Below are 22,818 nucleotides of genomic sequence, written 5' to 3'. Positions count from 1 at the left end.
CACTTAAAAATAAAGTATCTTTAAGTAATTGATGAGACGAGTATACTCTCTTATTGTTTTATATAAATTTCCTTATAGTTAATGTACGTTTACTGGCAACAGATGCCTATCACCTGCCCTCCACGCCTTCTATCTGGCTTCTCATTCATGAATTTCAATGTCTATTCTCTTTACTACTTACTATGTTCCAGATGCTATATCTGTTCTTTGACCTTGGGAAGCATATAATCTAGTGGTAAAGACCAATGAGGACAGAGGAAAATTCAGTGCTGTTTTGATTAGACTCCTTTACTTACTAGAACTAAGACTCAGCTCATACATCTTCATGTATTAGAAAGATTATTATAAGAAGATAAGCACACAAGATAAGCTCAGGGAAAGCTGAGCCTCTTGACTTCAGAGAGCAAGAATTGAAAGGTGGTTCTGGATGCAGGTGGCCCTGGGGATTTCACTCATTTCAGAGTGGGGCTTCACAAGTCTTCACCAGGCTCTCTTTACTTCTCTATTGCATACCTTCTGCTTACGTGTGGTTTCTGCTCACTTAAAACTTCTTGGGGTGAGCTTCCACCATGGCGTACCCGGGGCCAGGGCCAGAAGGTGCAGAAGGTGATGGTGCAGCCAATCAATCTCATCTTCAGATACTTGCAAAACAGATCTTGGATTCAGGTGTGGCTTTATGAGCAAGTGAATATGTGGATAGAGGGCTGTATCATTGGTTTTGATGAGTATATGAACCTCGTATTAGATGATGCAGAAGAGATTCATTCTAAAACAAAGTCAAGAAAACAACTGGGTCAGATCATGCTAAAAGGAGATAACATTACTCTGCTCCAAAGTGTCTCCAACTAGAAATGATCAATGAAGTGAGAAATTGTTGAGAAAGCAATACAGCTTTTTTAGGTGTGCTTTGTTAGAAGTGTATTTCTAAAGCATTTATTCATATTGTTTTGCTCACCTTTATGTTATTACCAGATGACAATAAATGCTGTGGGATTGTTTTTATTTAAAAAACAAAACAAAACAAAACAAAACCTTCTTGGGACTTCCCTGGTGGTCCAGTGGTTAAGACTCCATGCTTCCAATGCAGGGGACGCAAGTTTGATCCCTGACTGGGGAACTAAGATCCCACATGCTGTGTGGTGTGGCAAAAATACTTTTCTTGTGAGGGATCAGTCATTATTTTTCTCTACATAATGGGTTTTCAGAAATTGCCCACATTTCTTATGTTTTCTCTGTATTCCTCAGTACAAAATACTTACAAACATGATAGAATTTGTTCAGCCCATGTTTTTTAAAGCAGCCATGGCTGCCCTTTGACACTCTGTACCTACCCCTGGTTTAATCAGCTGTAACAAGAGGGTAAAGTCACATGGTAAAATCAAGTCTAATAGTTCATTAAAGGCTACACAAGGAGACATAGCATAGGCAGTGTGTTGATGTGTCTACTTCAAATTTGGCTTTGTAATACTAGAATGTGATGGGGTACAGAATTCTCTAGGGTCGTAGAATTGAATCACTTGGTCAAGTCTAGGGGTAGTCAGAGCATACCCCTTAGGAAAGATGACACCCAAGCAGGTATAGTCAAAGTTAGCTAGGGAAGAAGTGGTGGGAAGCTATACTAGGCAGAGAAAATAGCATGAGTAAGGAATAGGAGCAGGAAGAAATATGTTTCAGAGACTGAACCACATGTGGTTTAATCTTCCTGGAACTTTAATAACTATGTCCAAAATGGTGAGAGGTAAGAAGAGAGCAGGCAGGATCCAGGTTAGAATACATAGTGAAAGTAATGGGAAACCATTGTCTTATACAGGGTAATGACAAGGTCACATTTACATTTTCGATATATCACCCTGGGGACAGACGGAAGATGTATATGAACATGGCAGGACTGGAGGCAGAGACAGAGACACTAAGTAGAAGGATAGTTCAGGTAAGAGATTAAAAGAATCCCAACTAGAAAATGCATGTAGGAGTCGAGGGGAGGTAATATGTTAAAAAAAATATTACTTAAATAGAATCAAACATAGTAACTAATTAAGATGTGCTGGATGAGGGAGGGGGAAAAGCTGGTGTTTCAGTTTGACCAAGTTGGTGGACGGAGATCCCACAGTTGGGATGGGTAAGAAAAAAGGCGAGTGACTCTGGGGGAGGGGTATCAGGAAAGAGTTGAAACAGAAGGAGCTTTTATGTCGAAGGTGCCTGGGAACTAGATGTGAAATAAGTAAGTGCCTCAGATGACAAGAGAGAGAACTGGTGTTTTAATCAATGAGCTGGTCCATCCAGCTTTTCTTCATATTACTGAGAGAAAGTACAGTTGGAAGTTGAATAGGTACAGCAAGTGCAAAAGGGGAAAATCAAGGGTTTATCCAAAAAGGGATTTAGATTGAGTGTCCCAATCACAGATGACCACATCATCAGGTATGTATCTCAGTAACCACCTGCTCCCAAGCTAAGACCTTGCTGGACCTCCAGTAAAATTCATTTCTTTCCACCCTAATGATGTAGTAGGAGGGTATTGATTAAACTAACAGGGAAAGGTAGTTTGGGACATAAAGCTCTTCATTCATTCTTCACAGAAATACCTACTATGTGGTATACTATACCAAGGACTTTAGAAGGCAAAATTTGCTTACTGCCTGCAAATGACTTTGATAAACTTGAGAGTTACTTAGGAAAACAAGGTAAATGGGACATATTGAAGTAAGTAAACAAAGGAAGAAAAAAGAGAAGCTACCAATAGAAGAGAATAAATGATTGATTTGCTTTAGATGAGAATGGCAGAAAATAATTGGTCATAGTGGACTGCAGATTGAACAGGATTCAGCAATATAAAAAAATAGCAAGGGCTTCCCTGGTGGCGCAGTGGTTGAGAGTCCGCCTGCCGATGCATGGGACACGGGTTCATGCCCTGGTCTGGGAAGATCCCACATGCCATGGAGCGGTTGAGCCTGTGAGCCATGGCCGCTGAGCCTGCGCGTCCGGAGCCTGTGCTCCGCAACGGGAGAGGCCACAACAGTGAGAGGCCCGCGTACCGCAAAAAAAAAAAAAAAAAAAAAAAAGCAAGCATGATATTGAAATATCACATCAAGCATCACATTGAAATATCTAAGCAGAAGTATAGCATATAAGAACAAGAATGATTCACCTGCCTAGGAAGTCAGATTCCTAAATGAATTCTGTATCTGCTCAAGTTCTTTCGTTATTACCAAGAGGAATAGACTGGATATTATTTAGGATGATTTCAGTTATAAGTAATAGAATATCCAAATCAAAATGGCTTAAACAATAAAGGGAATATACTGCCTCATATAACTAAAAAGTTCAGGTTTCAGGCCTTTTACATTACCTCCAAGGATGTGGTTTCTTTCTGTCTTTTCATTATAGTTTTCAAAGTATTGGCCTCATTTTAAGACTGGTTCCTCTTGTGATAAGGTAGATACTGATGCTAATACAACTAGGGGTTCATGCTTCACATCCAATGATAGAGAGTGATTCTTAAATAATTTCCACAGAAAATAGAGGTAACTTCTTCCCCAGAGTCCCCAATAACCACATCTTATATTTGGCCCAAATTCAGTTATATGTCCATTTCTGAACCATTTGCTGTGGCCAAGGAAGGAGATGTGATAATTAGCTTGAGCCAATCAAGATCTACCCCTGGTGAGAGAGATGGAATCAATTCTACCCTAACTTCATGGCTGGGATGTCCGGGATCTGTTAGAAAGAAAGCAACGGGGATTGCACGTGGGAAATACGAACAGCAAATGTCCACCACACTACTTAAGCAGAAAATAAATGTTTTGGGAAGCCTGGCAAGTAGCTCAGCCTGATGCCTCAGCTTCCTGAAGGAAAGGCTGGAGAATCCATCTCAGAAATAACACAGAAACTGGGTCAGCTCCTGAAGTCTAGGGCCCAAGGTAACACGGACCAGTTGACAGGTATTTCAGAGCATGCTTCCAGAATGCACCACCCTCTTTGCTTTTATCTTCCTGTTTCTCTCTGTGTAAGACTCAAAGCCACAGTAGAGAGAGCTGGCCAGGGTTGGTTTATGTGCTCACAACTTAGCTAAGAGAGATTGGAGAAGCCTGACTGATGGTCCCATCGGCACTCTTCATAGTGGAGGACAGATAATTGTTCCTAAGAGCACTGAGGTAGTTTTCTAAATAAAGGGGTTAAAGGGGTCTGGGTTACCGCAAATAGTTGTCCACTACAGGTATTATTAAGTTCCAAATATAAAAGGAGTATAAGAAACTTAAATGGCAGAATTAGATAAAGAAGATAATTAAAGGACAAAAACGTTTTGATGGAAAACATGTCCATTTAACACATTTTTATGGAGCACCTAATGTATGGAATGTGCTATGTTGATATAAAGATTTGTATGATATCCTCTCTACCCTTCTGGATAACACAATAGATTTTAGAGCTAGGAGGAGAGGCATTTACATTTCATGCAATCTGACACCTTACTTTTAAGGTGAGTAAAACTAGGTAGAAAAAGGTCAAATAATGAATATTTGACACAACTGTGACTAGACTCCAAAACTGCATTATTCCAACCTATCTAGGTTTTTTTCTCTTATGCTTTACCTACTCGCTTAGTTGCTGCATTGGCCGTAACCAACATAAACTTCAGAGAAAGGACCCAGAATTACCTCATGGTGGAGAAAAGGCTGAGAAATAATTGGAATATCTTCTTTATCATCAAAAGGGGAAGCTTCAAAACCCATTAAGATCCAAACTCTTCAAAGTCCCTTAAAGACAAGAATTCCCCAGTCAGAGGTTTAAGAGCACTTGCTCCAACCAGAGGGCTTTCAGTAGAGAAAAGGTAGCTAGTGAAGGCTGTATGCTTGAAGCTCCTTTCCCAAGGACTAAAAAATAAAAATAAAAACCAAAATAATTACTTATCTGCTCGGAGTGACTTCCCTGCAGTTATGCCCCGAGGGCGAGAGGGGCACATTCTCCAACTTCTAAAGGTGCATTTTGCTTCTTAGATTCTGAAACTTCAGGCTACTTAGTTGTATTTTAGTTCAAGAAATTCTTTTTTCATATGCTCCTTTTAATCTATTTGCTACTGTAGTACATTTAAACATCAGCAGATGGGGCCCTTGGTTCCTTTGAAGAGTGTCAGGCTTGAATTTTGTTCGCGTCTGAGGTCCTCATGAACTTTGCTTGTTTTCACAGCGTGTTAAATTTGCACATTCTCTAGTTCACAAACGTTTATTTAATCAAGAAAAATAAATCTCATTAATGACAAGAAATTTCTTTTTTCCCCCTTCCACTGTTCTGTAGAGGTAAGTTAGATCTGTTTACAAATGGAAAAATGAGTATAACATAATACCTAGGCAACAGCATCTTTCAAAGGACAAGCGAATTCAGCGTCAAAATTAACCTGTTGTCCTTAACTCAGGAGGCTGTGTGGGAGGCTTTCACTGTATGGGGCCACAGGTGACAGGTTGTATCTGAGTTACCCTGACTCTGGCCTGTTCTCTTTCTTCTCGGCTGAGTTTCATTTTATGCAGGCATTGTGTGAATTGGCTGGTTTTTACCACTCACCAATAATCATGATTTTTTTAAGTGATCTTTGTCGATAGTCCATAAAGAGAACAACCGGTTGTCTGGCCCTTGCACCTGTTCAAGTGGGTAAGTTTCAGCTCCTTAAAGGTGAGATCTTTTCCCATGAGAAATGTAACAGCTCTTTAAGGAAGGAGTGTAGTTTACAGGGCAGAAGAGATGGCAGCCTCCCACACTCCTAGAGTCCTCTCTTAATTTTCTGCCTGGCTTTTTAACGTGAGCTTGCTCTGAGAATTAATCACTGTTTCCCTTCTGTCCCCCAAAATGGGATGACACAGAACTTCTTTTTTGGCAAAACCATGAAAGACCCAGAGCAAAAATGTTTCCTATGCGTGAAGCTTGATTATATAAATACTATTTCAACGTGCTTACTGCATCTCCGATTAGTATGATTTAACTGATAGATTGAAGGCATCTTCCTTAGTGTAATTAATATTTGTGTTGTAAATAAATCTGCTTGGACAGATCTTAATAGCAGATTTAAAACACAGTGAGAAGACTAAGGATATATCACTGATGGAAGAGATAAAATTGGACCTCCTTTTTTTTCACTATTCTGAGTTTAAATAAATAGCTCTGTTTTCCAACATTATTGCCACCTCTTAAGAACTGATGTTTTAGCTTGAAAGACTGCCTATATTTTTTAAGGTATATTACGGATCACATTCATTTCCAAATTCAGGTCTTAACTAGCTCATAAATCTGTGAGAATGAGTGTCTTCATTAATAACATTCTCTATATTTTTAGAAATTTGCAACCTAATATGGCAAATTGGGATGCAGTTTGCAGATTTAGGATTTGTGGAGTTTACACTGATGCAACTAATGTATTACTTCTGGGTAGAGATGATATTTGCCTGTGGTTAGCCTGAAGCAAATTTTAGGAAAGTATTGTTCATTTTTCCCTCCTTTTGTGCTGACATGCTAAGTGATATACACGGAAATTGTGTGCACTACTTGTGCCCTGGTCTGAAGAACTGCTTGTGGGCAAATTTCATTAGTGCTTGATTAGTACTTGTGCTAATTAACCAGGCACAATTTTGCCTCCAGTCGTAGTATGATGAGTTAAGGCTGGACTGAAAATGTGGCCCTAAATGCATGTGTTGGAAGCCCATAAAGCCCATATAATCCCATAGAGAATTCTCACTTGACTCCCCCATTAATGGTCTGAAAAAGTAGAACAGAACACTCTGTTTCCAGTGCAATTTGAGTTCACCCAGTTATGTGATATGTTAATGTTTAGATTAAGCAGATGGCAAGGAAGGCAGTTGTTAGTTGAGGATTGTTTTTCCCTTTCTGCATATTATTTTCAGACAAACAGTTTAAGAGGGAAGTTACTTTACCTCTCCCTTTGCATCCCCTTGAGTTAAAAAACAAAACAAAACAGAAACCCCTGGTTGTATTATTATCATCCTATGTGCTCAAGTGCACTCATCTTATTTGGGATGTGATATAACAGTGGTTTCCAGTGTTTGGTGAGGTTTTTGCTATTTATATAATTTCAAAGAAAAGGGAGATAGGGCCTGGCTGAGGCAAGGACAGGAGAGGAGGTGAATTTGGAAACAAAAGCTGCTTGGAACAGAAGAGCAGATGTTATGCCTCTATCTACATCTCTAATTTTCTCCTCAGGGTTGGCAATACTGGCCCTTGATTCTCCTACTTATTTCTGTGGTCTTCTTCCTCCTCCTCCAATTTCACCTGCCTTCTCCAAACCTCTTTTCCCTCATACTACTTCCCTTGCAATTTTGGAATTTTCCACATTAAATTTTTACATACTATATGCTGTGGCATCTTAGTAACTTTATTTTAAAAACCTTTAATAACTTTCAGAATTCCTCCAAGCTTGCCCAGCTCTCACAAATGAAAAGGTAGAGTTTTAAATATCAGGTTATATCATTTATAGAATCATTAAATTTTTTTTTTTTTGCGGTACGCGGGTCTCTCACTGCTGTGGCCTCTCCCGCTGCGGAGCACAGGCTCCGGACGCACAGGCTCAGCGGCTACGGCTCACGGGCCCAGCCGCTCCGCGGCATGTGGGATCTTCCCGGACCGGGGCACGAACCCGCGTTGCCTGCATCGGCAAGCGGACTCTCAACCACTGCGCCACCAGGGAAGCCCCTAGACTGACTTTTTTGAATGCAACTCCTGGCTAAGGTAGGCTCCAGGGCAGCTAGGCTCAGATGGATGGAGTGGACAAATCTGCAAGCCTCTCTTCACTTGTATGTATCTTCTTTCTCCTTCTCTAACCCGGGGATGTGTCCCTCCTTTCAGCCAGGACGACCCCTCACTGGTCTCTCGATGTTATTACCTTCCTGCATTCTCAAGAACATCAGTTACTCCCCACCATTTTCTGTCTTGCAAATTTTTCTTCTCTATTAGATTATTCCCCTTGGCCTACAAATATGCAGAATACCAGATGCCTAGACCATGCATATTCTTTCTGATATCACCCCCATTTCTTTACGCCCCCTTTTAGTCTTGACTCTCAAGTGTATTGTCTATGCAAGTCATCTTTGTCTTCATTTTCTTAACTCCCGTTTACCATTCCAATCTGGAATCTGATTTGTTTAATTCACTGAAACTACTCTTGATAAGGCGATAACATTTCTTGGTAATGACAGATCCAGCTCGTAATGTGTTTTTGTCTTGTCTTTTCAACAGCCGTCTACACAGTAGAGCAGGGACCCAGGCTCTCTGAGTCTTCATGATACCACACTCTCCTGGTCTTCTCCAACCTCTCTAGCTCTTTTACCTTATTCTCCCTTTTGGTCAGAATCCAATGTCTATTTTGTTCACTGTATTTTGTATAATGTCTAGTACTGAGTCTGGTGTATAGTAGGCTCTCAAGAAATATTGGTTAAATGAATAAATTCAATAGTTTCAGTTCAATGAGAATCATGTTTTTCTCTCTAGAGATGAGCTGTGCAATACGTGGTCACTAGTCATATGTGGTTATTTAAATTTGAATTAATTAAAATAAAATTATATTAAAAATTCAGTTCTTCAGTCGTACTGGACACGTTTCAAGTGCTCAGTCGCCACATGTGACTAGTGACTACCATACTGGACAGTGCAACTTTTTAGAATACTTCTAACATTGTTGGGAGTTCTATTGCCTAGTGCTGTTCCAGAGAGTTTAAATTTAACTGCTGGCACCTGAACCGCATACGTCATAGAGTCATGCAGAAATTGGTCAAATGATTGGATGATTCTCTCTACAGTCTTACAAAAACACACAGAACAATTGCTCAACTAGGACAGAGGGACATTTTAAGCATTATGAAGCAAGGGAGTGTAGCATCCTAGTTAAATGTGTGGGATTGGTGATGGAGAGATTTGAAGACGAGTCCTGTTATACCATTTGACAGGTATATGTAAAGAGCAACGGTTCCGGGCTTCCCTGGTGGCGCAGTGGTTGAGAGTCCGCCTGCCGATGCAGGGGACACGGGTTCGTGCCCCGGTCCGGGAAGATCCCACATGCCATGGAGCGGCTGGGCCCGTGAGCCATGGCCACTGAGCCTGCGCATCCAGAGCCTGTGCTCCACAATGGAAGAGGCCACAACAGTGAGAGGTCCACAACAGTGAGAGGTCCGAAAAAAAAAAAAAAAAAAGAGCAACGGTTCCATCTGTTTTGCCTTTCTGCAACTCCATTTTCTTAACTGTAAAATGGGTTAAGACTAATACCTTTCTCATAGGCTTGTTGTAGAAATTAAAGAGATTGATGCAAAGTACTTAATATTGTCCCCAGCACAAAGTACGAGCTCAATAAACGACAGCTAGTATTATTATTGCTGTTGTTATGTTATATATATATATCTTCAGGTGGAAGGCACATACTCACACTAGTGTCCTTCCATTTCAATCATGCCATTGAACCCTAGTGTCTCTTTTTAAGACATATCAACACTGAGTAAGGGGGTCATACATACTAGGCAAACATATTAGCAGAACAGGATTGAAATGAGTTTTAAAGCATAGGATTCACCTGGCAAAGTTTGCTACAGAGTCGATGAAATCTTTTAGAACCATTATGTTTTCAGCTTGGATCTCTGCATGCACCATGACCAGAACTCAGGAAAGCTGTCTGACACAGTTTCCACCAGGAGTCCAGAGCTTCCTCCAGAGCTACAATGTCAGATATTTCTTCTCCTTGGGCTGACAGCACAAGGAAATGCTGTTGTTTTTCCTCAGTTGGGAGAGTCCCTAACGGAATATAGCATGGATTTGTTAGTGCTTCTCTCATCGATCCTTTGTGTTTCTGTATTATTCTCCAGTCAGTTCCCTGTAACATGTGGGTAACTACCCACAATTTTCGGTTGCATCCCCAGAATGCTGGAGAGTTAACCAACCTGTCTTTCAGGGATGACAGTCTCTTAAGAAGCACTTCTGCAGGGACTTGTCATTTGCAGTTTGACATTTCTGACTTACTGTGCCCCATAAGCACGGATTTGAACATTTCTTTAGGAAGGATTTACATTTCATGAAATCTTAGAATGTCTGATTATCATTTGTGGTCTCAGATTCATATTTTCTTTCTTATAGAGACTTAGCCCAGACCAACAGCAGTTCCTATGAAGGGAATTGGTCTGCCAGGTTTACACATAGAAAGTGGCTCTGACACACCTGTTTAGGGATTTACTAATTTCACAAGTGCAGTCATTTGAGCAAAATCACATGTGAAACACTTTGTTTTTTTAAACATCCATTAGCAGCAAGAGCCTTGACTGCCTCTATTCCTACCCTCTATAGCACCAGACCCAGCTGCTATTAGTAGATTCCATTAATGAGCTGCTTCATTTTCAAAAGTTCTTTTGGTCAGCTGTTCATAAATTAGAGTGTTTTAATTCAACTTGATATCTACTGGAAACAGAAGATTGATTCAATTTTGCATTGTCTTTTATTTTGTTCACATGTGATTATAAATGACTAATTTCCATATTTCCAGCATTCCCATCACCTTCCTGATCTCTGTGCCTGCTTAGTTCATTGGGTTAGGACTTGAAGCCAATGGGACCTCCAGCCCATGTCACACAAAACCCCTCTGACCTTGCCTGATGGCACTGTCACAAGCGAAACAACAGAACATCTGTATAGATCATGGCAAACCTTTTTTGAAACACAGCTCCAGGGCTTGCCCTTCTCAAGATGCGTTAGTGCATCATTTTCCTTTGTAAATAACAGCATATTCTTTAGGTTTTAACTGCACAAAAATGGATTTACAATTGAATTGCAGGAAGAATTTTTAACCGAGCATCACGAAAGATAGTTTTCTAAGTCGGTGAAAAAAGATTAACTTGTAAATCTTTTCCTGCAATGATATTTCCATCAGTACTCACCTTAAAAAAGCAGGTAATTTTATGATTTGAAGCATATGGAATGTTATTTATATAGAGCTAAGAGATTAAAAAGATAAAATGGTTTCCCTCTCTATTGCTGAAATAACCAATGAAAGAGAAGAAGGGCTGACAAACAGCAGTTTGCTTCCCATAGAGAATATATTAAATACCCTTGATAATGATAATGTGAGTTCCAGGGACGAAGAGTTAGTTCATTTAAATGATTATTACTTTTTCTCACTTGCATTTTTTTCTTCCACAGTTATTCTTTTGTGTTTTTCTTTGAGCCACAGTTCCGTCCTTACTAAGTATTTACAATTTCTTTCAAGTGAGATCAAATGGGATTGCACTTCCTGTTTCTTGGGGGTTGGCTCCACCATTGAAAATTATGGGTGCCAAGCAGAAAGAATCGCGTAACTAAAGGGAGATTTCTCCCTTTAGAAGGAAAAGCTTCATTTTAGTTGAAAGGGAAAGACAATGCAGCTGTTTTGAGTAGCTTACATCTTTAGAAATGCTAATGAATGTGATTGAATTTCACTGAAAGTGGGGCTGAACAGTTCAAGTCAAAAAGAAAAAGGAGTTTTGAGGAACTAGTCTCATTTAGAGACAAAGATCTTATTTACAGTAACTTTATCCTAAGATCTCCATTTGCGGTGCTCCTAATTTAAAACTATAAAGCCAAAGCTAAAATGTTCACCTAAGCTTCTGGCTCTTATCAGTTCTCTCCAAATGTCTTTTTTGGGAAAAGTATTGTTCTCAAATAATAAGTTCAGGAAATTTGGTGTCAGATTTTGCTAGCCCATCCTTGTTAACTGATAGGGAGTGTGAAATGAAGGAACAATGCAGACAGGAGAGGAGACCTTGCCCTTGCAGGGGAGCAAAATTTGCCATCTCAAATATGTCTCTTTGGTACAAGGATTATTTTAGGCTGATTATTTTAAAGAAGCAGAAGACTCAGGAAGCCCGTCTTTTTACCTCCTTCTTAAATGCCTGAAAGAATTTATATAAAGGACCTGGTCCAGGAAGAGCACAATCCTCTGAGATATCTACACAGAATCTGGGCTAGGTGTGGTAGAGGGGACTTGGCAGGGCCTGGAGATCAAAAACTCTCTGTGGCTCATTGCCTCTGTGTGGTCCAGCAATTATTTGTTTACCAAACATTTGCTCTTTTCCATCTTCCTGTGATTGCCTTCCTTTCCTTGAAGTCCCAGATCACTACCTCCTTCTCCTTGATCCAGGATGACACATACACCTCATTTTATCCGACTGCTTTGGAACCTCTCATGTTCTGATTCCCCATATGTACGTAATTAAATGTGTTTTTTCTCCTGTTTATCTGTCTCATGTCAATTTAATTAGGCCAGCCAGAAGAACCTCCAAGGGTAGAGAAAACATTTTTTTCCTTTTCCAACACCCCTATTGAAGAACTCTGGTGAACTTGAGAGCAGTGGAGATGTGTAACCACTTAGGATTACAGTTGTTATTCTTCATTATACGTGGATTTTTAAGGATAACAATTGATCTATCCATCTAGGCAACAAGCTCTCCGTATTTTAGGGATTTGGAGGGAAATTTTAGATATCTACAAATGGTAAACTTAGCCTGTTTCAGAATGTTAGGTTTCCTGCAGAGAAGCTGCTCGTGCCTGGGTGGTAATGAAGCATCCAGAATAAAAGATGGCAGGGAGGATAGAAAGTAACCTCTGATCGTCTTAACCTAACTCAGGCTCATCTCCCTAACGTCCTGTCCCATGTTTCTCTTTTGGTCATGCTTTCTTTGTCCTTTCCTCCATCTTTTCCATTATCTGAATCAGTTCAGAGTCAGTAAAATAAAATATAGGGATTGTTTGTTTCGATCTGCCCCTTGATGTTAGGGACTTCTGTCTGTTTTTAGGTGTTTTTGACACTGATGGAACACTGACACTTAGAAGAGTGCCTGGCCCTGAATAAATGTTTGTGAAGAAATATGAGAGAAATCTTGCTGTTAACTTGCTATGTCTCCTTTATCCTGCCAATAGGGCATAGTTGGAGTATTGTAGCCAGGAACATCTGGCTTTGAGAGGGATCACGTAGTCTCCTTGTGTCTGCACATGTTAAGAGCTCAGTGAATACTGAAGGAAAGAAGGAAGGAGAGGAAGGAAAGCAGGTAACATTTAGCTTCAAACAAGTTGACACCAATCTACTGGTTTGGGCAATAACCTAAGAAAAATAACTCAGATACCGAGGATGAGCATGTGATTATATCTTCAACATAAATATGTAAAGTGCTCCCCACATTTTGGACAAATGCATTTCTTAAAAGTAAGTGCAGCTTTGCTTTATCTGTTTTGAATGCTAGGGCTGTAATTGTCTCTTTGAATATACTAGCATTTTGGCCTTTGGTAGCACTGCAGGAATAGGTATAGTTGTGTTAATTGTTAAGTATATTGAAGAAGATCCTTAGAAGAATTTCTTAGGTTAGGTAAAGATATTTAAATGGAAATATTTGTCCACATTATACTGAAACTTAATATGAGTAAATTTAAACTTAAATCTACATGCAATGAGGTTGGGGATGTATGTTCCCTGCCTAAGAGAAGTTTCATTGGACCAATTATTCATTTTTTTGTCCATTCATTCACTCACTGAACAAACACAAGAGTCTACTAGGTATAAAACACATCGTGATAGACTAAAGGGAGAAGGAATGCATGCAGAATGATTTTCATTCTCTTTCAAAATTCAGTGTTTTTACTCCATCTTAAAATCCATTCAGTCTGTTAGACCCTACGTTGTGATCAGACTTAGTCATTTTCATCAATGGCTCTGATGGTGGAATTGAGAACATGCACTCTACAGAGGCACGTATGGCTTAGTTGCGTGAGCCTGCATTGGAGAATAGATTTAGAACTATATGCTCTTGACAAAATGAAGATATGGAAGGAAGTTAAGAGACCAAAAATCAGCAGGAAAAAGTCACGCATCTGGGAAACAAACGGATAGGCCTAGGCACTGGCTGCCTGTGTCTATGGGTGAATATGCCTGGAAAGACCCACCAGGCAAAGGGGCATGATCAGCTGGAAGCAGGTGGGCAATTCAGCAAGCATGCCAATGGTCAGAACAAGAACAGAGGAATCTCAGAGTAATCTTCCTTAACAGAGAGTGGCAGAGCAGCTGGGAAGAGGGATGCATTGGGTAGGGTCTAGGATTGGCTTCTCTCTTCAAGGGCAAACATAATAGGATAAATTGTGGAGAATTTGAGTGGTGGTTCTTATCTAGTGCAGGAAAACAAAATATAAATCAAACAGATACTCCTAATACATTGCAAGAATCTTAGTAACTTGTTAAATAATTTTGCCTTTCATGCCTGCTTATAGTCATTTATTCATATCTACTTTTTGATCAGATTGACTAAGTGGAGGGGTGAAAAGAGGATTGAAGAGGGCAGGAATGTTATATATGCTAAAAGAACTTTGGAGAAAGGAACGCCTGGTTCCAGAAATACATGTTATTTAGCCTGGAACACATATTGAATTTAGATATGAAAAATAGCCAAATTCTCATTGTAGTGATGATAGGAAGGGCCATTGTACTACATGAAGGTAAACAACAGTTAGAAATGTTGGATTAGAGATCCCTGAAGGGATTATGGCATCCCATCTCTAGCTGTCTTTAAGAACCTAACTCTTGCCTTAGGTACTGTTTTACCAGGGACACAGAAGCACATACCTGATGTCGTGTAGACATTCTTTACAACCCTGTGATTTTTGTCAATTGGACATCTTGGGAAACAACATCAGAAACCAGAGATAACTGAGCTTGAGAAACAACATGAGTGAAAAGCAAGGTCAAGGGTCAGGACAACAGAACCCAAAAGCAGGGTCGAAGTGTCTGCCTCCTGCACCTGATAAGATGCCTGTGACCACATAGGCACACTATCCTACATGAGGCTCTGGTGGGCCAACACGCTATTGGACAGAATGCAAACAAGAGTGTGTTTACATAACAACCTCATCTACATTTGATCTTTATGTCTAGAACAGTCAAGCGAAATGCTCAAGCATTTGTTTCCATCACTGGATAGGAACAGATCCTGCTTAACCTCTGCAAGTCAACCTAAGAGGTCACCCTGGCTTTGTTGTATTCAGATGTCTTTGGAAAGCTACCTTGGTGTTTGGAGCTGCTGCCAACATTTTTCAATATAAATGAAAAGTCACAAGGCTTTGCCACTTCTCCACATGTGTTAAAGAGTTGCAAAAAGCCATTCTGAGTTCAATTTCCTTAAAGACTCCTTTTTATTATTCACATTAAAGCTGTCAATTCAAAAAAGCCTTGTTATAAATGGATTAATTTATGGCAAGATTGTTGATTGACAGGAAAAAGTTTGTTATGTATGGATTTGACATCACAACCATGCATAGCCAATTTTCCCACTAACAGCTTCTTTATGGAAGAATTCTTCCAGTCACATTGCATAAACAGCTGTTGGAAACACCTTTGCATCGATCATTTGTAATAGTTTATTAAAGTGGTACCTGGCAACATGTCTATATAGTTAAAGCCTTGCTCATTACCAAACCCCATTTTTCAGGAGTTTATTACTCAAGCTTTTCAAATCACATCAAACTCAAACCTCACATGTGAGCATTCACTGTAGGCATTGTTTCTTTTGTTAGTGAAGGTTCCAAAGCAGGGACCTCATTTCTTACAGAGTGGCATGGACCTTGACTGATTCTGCATCAGATTTTTGAAAAAAATTTCTCTTCTTTTGAAATCAGTTTTTCTCTGAAGATGAGTCTTTGAATGCTTATACCTTTTCTTATCTAGAAATAAATATTTATAAGAAAAAGATGTCCTAATTATCATAAGGACACACATGATATTTTAGTTTATACTTTTATGCACTTGTACCACATTTGGAAGCTTCCCTTGATCATTTAGATGTTTGCCATTTTCCCTCCTCTGTTCTAACCGGTTCCCCTTTCCTTGCATAAAAATGCCTCCCAGACTTGTTTTCCTCTTTGTCTTTGAATTGAATGGCAACTCTCCTTCCTTAAAGACTGTACTATATAGCAAGTAAGAAGGTGGGCTTATCGAAACTCATGTTGGAATGGCAGCTCTTATACATGTCACATGATCCTAGGCAAGTTATTTTGCCTATGTGATCTCTTGTTTCTGTTTCTTCATCTAAAAAATAGGGACAATAATAGTACCAATTTCTTAGTGTTGTTTTAAGATCTAAATAAGCTAATATGTGTAAAGGGCTTGACATGCTGTTTGGCACATAGTGAGAGCTTAAGAGATGGTTACTCTTGCCCTACTAATATAGAGCAAGGTAGAATTCGTAGCTGACACTAAGTCTCTTTCATCCTTGGATTCCCTTCTAGGTTTCTTCGGGGGTCAGGGCACATTTTCTTACAAGTATTGATATCCTTTAGCTCCTGCATAGGATATTGGCAGCTCCTTTTGGCAGCTTCAGTGGCATTGATTCTTCCTACACCAAACCTGGTTTATACTGGAGCTTCCTCAGAGTGGGTAGAGGAGGAAGGTTCATAATGAACTGTGATACTCCATTACCCTGGATAAGACCCAGAGCCTATGAAGAACTAAAGGAGCCAGCTGGCTCCCCAGCAAGCCCTGGTTCTGCCAAGACCCACTGATTCCTGATGAGGAAGCAAAGAGGAAACACTGGTGCTGGGAAGAGAGAGGAGGGCATTTACCCCCAAGATTAGAAAGTTATTGGCTTAAGCAAATTGTGAGGATTGAAAGAGCTAATGAATGCTTTGAAATCCATTGAGAATGATTCTATTAATATCCATTGTATTAGTTTGTCATTTCTAATCTCTTGGGTACTGGGCCCTTGAACAGGATGAAAGCAAACTTTCTTGGCAATGATTTAGAGTCCCTGAACTGACTTCCGGATCATACTCACACACTGCATGCAGAACACTGTGCTAGGCTTCCTCCAAAATGATCAGGCTTCCACAGCTGGATTCCTAAAAAAAAAAAAAAAAAAAAAAAGCTGATGCCACAAATGTTGCTGGTGAAAAACAAATCATGTAGAGTTTATTTCTTTTCTTTTCCCTTTTTAAAAAGTTTATTAAGAATGAAAAGTCCTCTGCAGCTTGACTTAACTTGTTATTTTCCCAGATATTTAATAGGAGATATTCATAGGCAAAGAAACTTTTTCCTGCCCAATGCAGTATTTTTCCTTCTGTCCTCACAAGACTGTTGCTATGTGTATCAGTTATAGAGAGTACGTCGCCCCCCTTTCTTCAGAAAATGTTCCTTTTGCTTCTGGTGAAAATAAAAATTCTCCTCCTAGTATACATGCAAATTCTAATGAGATATGTCTTTTTTTTTTTTTTTTTGCGGTATGCGGACCTCTCACTGTTGTGGCCTCTCCCGTTGCGGAGCATAGGCTCCAGACGCGCAGGCTCAGCGGCCATGACTCACGGGCCCAGCAGCTCCACGGCATGTGGGATCTTCCCAGACCGGGACACGAACCCGTGTCCCCTGCCTCGGCAGGCAGACTCTCAACCACTGCGCCACCAGGGAAGCCCATGAGATATGTTTTTGTTTCTGAAAAATATCACAAAGTAGATAGAAAATGTCGTGACATGTTTTCACAATTACCAAAAATGCTCATATAAAGCAGCAGGCAGTTTTTGGAGTCACCAAGAAAGTATGTCCAAAATTATGACTTTGAACATTGTTGCTTTAATATATGCACTTGAGGATTATTTTATTTTATTTCCATGAGAATCCAACTTCAAAGAAATAGAACTAATCAAACCAGACAGGTCTTACCCATTGCAGTATTTAAAAGGACTTGTAGAGGCCCGGGGGGTTGGGGGTAAAAATAAAACAAAAATAAACCAATGGGACCTAATTAAACTTAAAAGCTTTTGCACAGCAAAGAAAACCATAAACAAGACAAAAAGACAGCCCTCAGAATGGGAGAAAATATTTGCTAATGAAGCAACTGACAAGGATTAATCTCCAAAATATACAAACAGCTCATGAAGCTCAATTTCAAAAAAACAAACAACCCAATCAAAAGATGGGTGGAAGACCTAAATAGACATTTCTCCAAAGAAGACATACAGATGGCCAAGAGACACATGAAAAGTTGCTCAACATCACTAATTATTAGAGAAATGCAGATCAAAACTACAAAATTACCTCACACCAGTCAGAACGGCCATCATCAAAAAGTCTACAAACGATAAATCCTGGAGAGGGTGTGGAGAAAAGGGAACCCTCTTGCACTGTTGGTGGGAATGTAAATTGATACAGCCACTATGGAGAACAGTATGGAGGTGCCTCACAAAACTAAAAATAGAACTACTATATGACCCAGCAAACCCACTACTGAGCATATACCCTGAGAAAACCATAGTTCAAAAAGACACACCCCAATGTTCATTGCAGCACTATTTACAATAGCCAGGACATGGAAGCAAACTAAATGTCCATTGAGATGAATGCATAAAGAAGATGTGGTACATATATACAATGGAATATTACTCAGCCTTAAAAAGAAATGAAATTGAGCTATTTGTAATGAGATGGATAGACCTAGAGTCTGTCATACAGAGCGAAGTCAGAAAGAGAAAAACAAATATTGTATATTAACGCATGTATGTAAAATCTAGAAAAATGGTACAGATGAACCTATTCACAGGGTAGGTATACAGACACAGACGTAGGGAATGGACGGGTGGAAACAGAGCAGGGGGTGGGATGAATTGAGAGATTAGGATTGACATATGTGCACCACCATGTGTAAAACGGATAGCTAGTGGGAACTTGCTGTATAGTGCAGGGAGCTCAGCTTGGTGCTCTGTGGTGATCTAGATGGTTGGGGGTGGGTAGGGAGGTCCAAGGGGGAGGAGATATATGTATACATATAGCTGATTCATATCGTTGTACAGCAGAAACTAACACAACATTGTAAAGCATTAAATAAATAAATAAAATTAGAAAAATAAAAGGACCAGAAATTCATGAGCTCTGCTATCTTGATACTATTTGGTGATCTGCTCTCTTGTGATGTCATTCCCCACAATGACAAAAGGCAAGAAAATATATGTGCTTTGACATTATTCCAAAAAGTACTCAGGAGATAGTAAATTTTTTTAGATGAGGTAGGTTGAGAAGATCGGCATTTTTCAAAGACTGATGTGTACCCCTCTGATTCTGGCAACACCACCATGCTTTGAATCCCATTTGGACTGGTTGGGAGAAAAATCATGGCTAACCAAAATATTCATCAGTTTCATCCCGTTTAGCTTGGTGGACTGATGGAATCACCCGAAGGAGGTCATCTCAAAATCTTTTGCTGGATGAAATCATTGCATTTGAGATTTGGGGGCACATCCCATTTTCATGACTATTTGAGGATATCCCAAAAGGCAGCACTGGGAGGTATTTGGACCGAGAATGATTGACAGTGTCTGTAAGTACTTATTATGTCAAGGCTTCAGCTCGTCGATTGATGGGAAATGATGTATAATAAATTAGAATGATCACACATCATTTCCCATCGATTGAAATGCCAAATCCTTGACGGGGTAATGAGTTATGGCCAATACCACTCACTGTCTTAGGGGGAGATTGATTGCATATCCCTTCATCAATGTGATCAAACAACTAAGAAATCCTAAGTACACATATAGCTCCCAAATTTTATCATTGTTCCAGTGCAGAGCATGAAGGTAGTGTTGCCTCAGTGAGCACTGTACAATGCCGTGTGGGTACTGGAACAAGGGTATTCTTCATCATCTGATGCAGTGAGAGACTCCTCACTCCCTGCAGAAATACAGATACATCCTAAGTGCAGTGAGACTCAATGAAGCACCATTAGCCATCCTAGCTACAACAGAACAAAATAGAAAGGCTCCCAAATCTCTTCACAGAAGCAAAGGGAGGAAGTTGACAGTAAGCTCAATGGAATGAATGTTTAGTATGCTCATGTACCAGTGGGTGGATGTTTTTTTCCTTTTTCTCTTGTGTAACTTATTCTCAGTAAAATATGCTTTTCAAATCTTTCCAGTGGGTGAGACCAATTCATGTTCCTCTTTGGTGAGAAAAGCAGTTCCTTCTCATCTCATAATTAAATATCAAAAATCACCAGCTGTGAAAAACTTTTATTTATTTAGATAGCCAACCTGTCTGTTTTTCCCACTGGAGGCAGGAAAGCTGGCATGATGCGTGAAATTCACATTCTTTGCTCCTCAGTCAACATTCAGTGACTATTTCTAAGGTCTTTTTGGACTTGTTATATCTTCATGGACATTTTTTTTTTTTTTTTTTTTTTTGCGGTACGTGGGTCTCTCACTGTTGTGGCCTCTCCCATTGTGGAGCACAGGCTCCGGACACACAGGCTCAGCAGCCATGGCTCACGGGCCCAGCCGCTCTGCGGCATGTGGGATCTTCCCGGACCGGGGCGCGAACCCGTGTCCCCTGCATCGGCAGGCGGACTCTCAACCACTGCGCCACCAGGGAAGCCCTCTTCATGGACATTTTAAAGCTAAAGTAAATGAAAGCTTTCTAAAACTTCATTAATTCAATAATTTTTTTTTGAGCAACCACTATGTGCAAGACATTGTGATAACCTTTAAAATATGTTATTGGGAAACAATCCAACATGAAAATTCTATCTCAGTTAAGAAACAATAAAACTTTCATGATTAGAAAATATAAACTATTCCTCAGCTTTCTACATAAGCTCAAGCATTTGGTTTCTTCATAGTTTGAAGGCCAGCAGACTAAATGCCCTATGAGGGTAAGGACTATTGTCTGCCATTAATTACTATATATTCAAAGCTAGAAAATCCTGGCACATGTCAGACATTCAGTAAAATATTCTCGAATGAATAAATGAGGTATTTGGAATTATAGATCCTTTTCAAATGCAGGTGACTTAATCCATGTTTTTAGAAATGTCCACTTTTATATTTACATTTTCTCCCTTGGTAGAATTATAGTGGCCATTAGGAGGATTATGTCCAACATGGTTACATCAAATGTACCTATTGAAGGAGGACAGGAATGGAGAGGGAAGCAGGCAGATAGAACTAACATTTAATGATTCCCGCCACATGCAGGCACCCTCTGGGGGGTTTATACAAGTTGTCTTACTTACAAGAATTGTATAAAATAGGTACCATCCTCATTTTACAGATGTGAGACTTCGAGAGGTTAAGTAACTTTCTCAAGTTTACACAGATAGTGAGTAGAATTGTTGAGAGTCTAACCAATCTCCTCAAGTCTGCAACTGACCTATTATTGGGAACCATCAGAGTAGAATCAATGGCTTGAGGATTCCTGTGAGAGACTCAAGATATCGCTGTTACAAATAAGGTAGGGGGATAAGAATAATGCAGGGTCGGGCTTCCCTGGTGGCGCAGTGGTTGAGAGTCTGCCTGCTGATGCAGGGGACGCGGGTTCGTGCCCCAGTCCAGGAAGATCCCACATGCCGCGGAGCGGCTGGGCCCGTGAGCCACGGCCGCTGGGCCTGCGCGTCCGGAGCCTGTGCTCCGCAACGGGAGAGGCCACAACAGTGAGAGGCCCGCGTACCGAATAAAAAAAAAAAAAAAAAAAAAAGAATAATGCAGGGTTCATTGTCTCCTGTCCATGCAATGGATATACCGAAACCACAGCTACCACGACTACCTCTCAAATGATTCATTGAATGAAAAAAAAAAAATGGACCAGATTAATGAATACCCTATGAGACTTGTGAAACTCTCAGGAAGCTAAAACATCATAAGCACAATGCTTGACTCTCAGTATCACTTGTAGTCCAAAAAGAATGATTATTTACTTGATTCACTTTTTTCTATAGTTACTGTAGATGAATAATATATTTCCTGCCCTCAGCAAGTGGTCTGTAAACAAGTATTTATAAAGTAACGTAGGTGCTAGTGGAGGCAAAGACAAATTGCTCTGGGAAACAGGACGTGGAGCAAGTGAGATTGTGTTTGGGCTGGGCGAGGAGTGGAGGGAGTAGGGAAGACCATGTAGATTAGCTTGTGTTTGAACGCACTCTGAGAGGAAGAGGGGGAGTTCCCCTGAGAGGCAAGGAAGGAAGGGTTCCAGGCAAAGGGAACAGAATTTGCAAAGGCACAATGGCATATTTAGCAAGCTACGTGGCAAATTAGGAAACCGCAAAATATATACTGAAGTTAATGCCAGTATTTATGATTTCTTTTCTGGAAAAACAGAATTAGGTTGGGTCTATAGTGCTAAAATAAGCAGACTCTAATGTGACACAATAATACTGGTACTCATAAGAGTCCTTTTACATCCTCATACAACCAATTCAGTCACAAATATTAATTGGCGTTGATAGAAACAGCTGAGATGATAAGATTATCTGGACTATAGTCATTAATTTATTAGTACTTCTGAAAAGAGACTTATTTAGTAATATTCACATCAGGCTGTAAAGAGTACTAAGGTTTAAGAGTGGCATCATTGGTAATTGAAGAAGGAAAATGTCAATTTCTTTGACCTCTTCCTTTATACAAGCAAGTGGAATATTGTATTAAAACACTAGTTCATCAGATAAGCACAATACAACGTAATAGGAAAACACTCAAAGAAAGATGATGTGTACCAAAGCAGACACGGACCATTTCCATGAAATCAGGATTCTCAGTAGAGCATCATGGGGCAGCTATTCACCATTATGAATTCACTAGCAAGCTAGTCCTTGATTCTATCCTCAGGAAATCTAATCCTGGTAGAAGTTGCAATATAATTTATACTTAATTGATTATACAATCAATTCCTAACTTTGAGTGGAGTTGAACTCTAAATGTTAATTTAAACTTATTTGTTTGTATTTTAAACACATTTTCCTATAGAAAGAATGCCATGTGTGATGTTAGGTTCAAAGGCTATTTATAAAGTCCTCTTGC

The 22,818-nt window shown here is 39.9% G+C and overlaps 1 protein-coding gene across 1 annotated transcript; it reads left to right on the top strand.

Moving 5' to 3' along the window:
• The first annotated feature begins 609 nt into the window (after positions 1-609).
• On the top strand, positions 610-849 carry LOC136130787 (small nuclear ribonucleoprotein E-like). The gene has a single exon (XM_065887352.1). It carries the CDS (start codon positions 610-612, stop codon positions 847-849), a length of 240 nt encoding a protein of 79 aa, XP_065743424.1.
• The last annotated feature ends 21,969 nt before the right edge of the window (positions 850-22,818 follow it).

Source organism: Phocoena phocoena, chromosome 1 (assembly GCF_963924675.1).
Source record: "Phocoena phocoena chromosome 1, mPhoPho1.1, whole genome shotgun sequence".
NCBI classification, from domain to species: domain Eukaryota; kingdom Metazoa; phylum Chordata; class Mammalia; order Artiodactyla; family Phocoenidae; genus Phocoena; species Phocoena phocoena.
The sequence above is the reverse complement of the archived record's forward strand: the minus strand, read 5'-3'. Positions and strand labels throughout refer to the sequence as shown.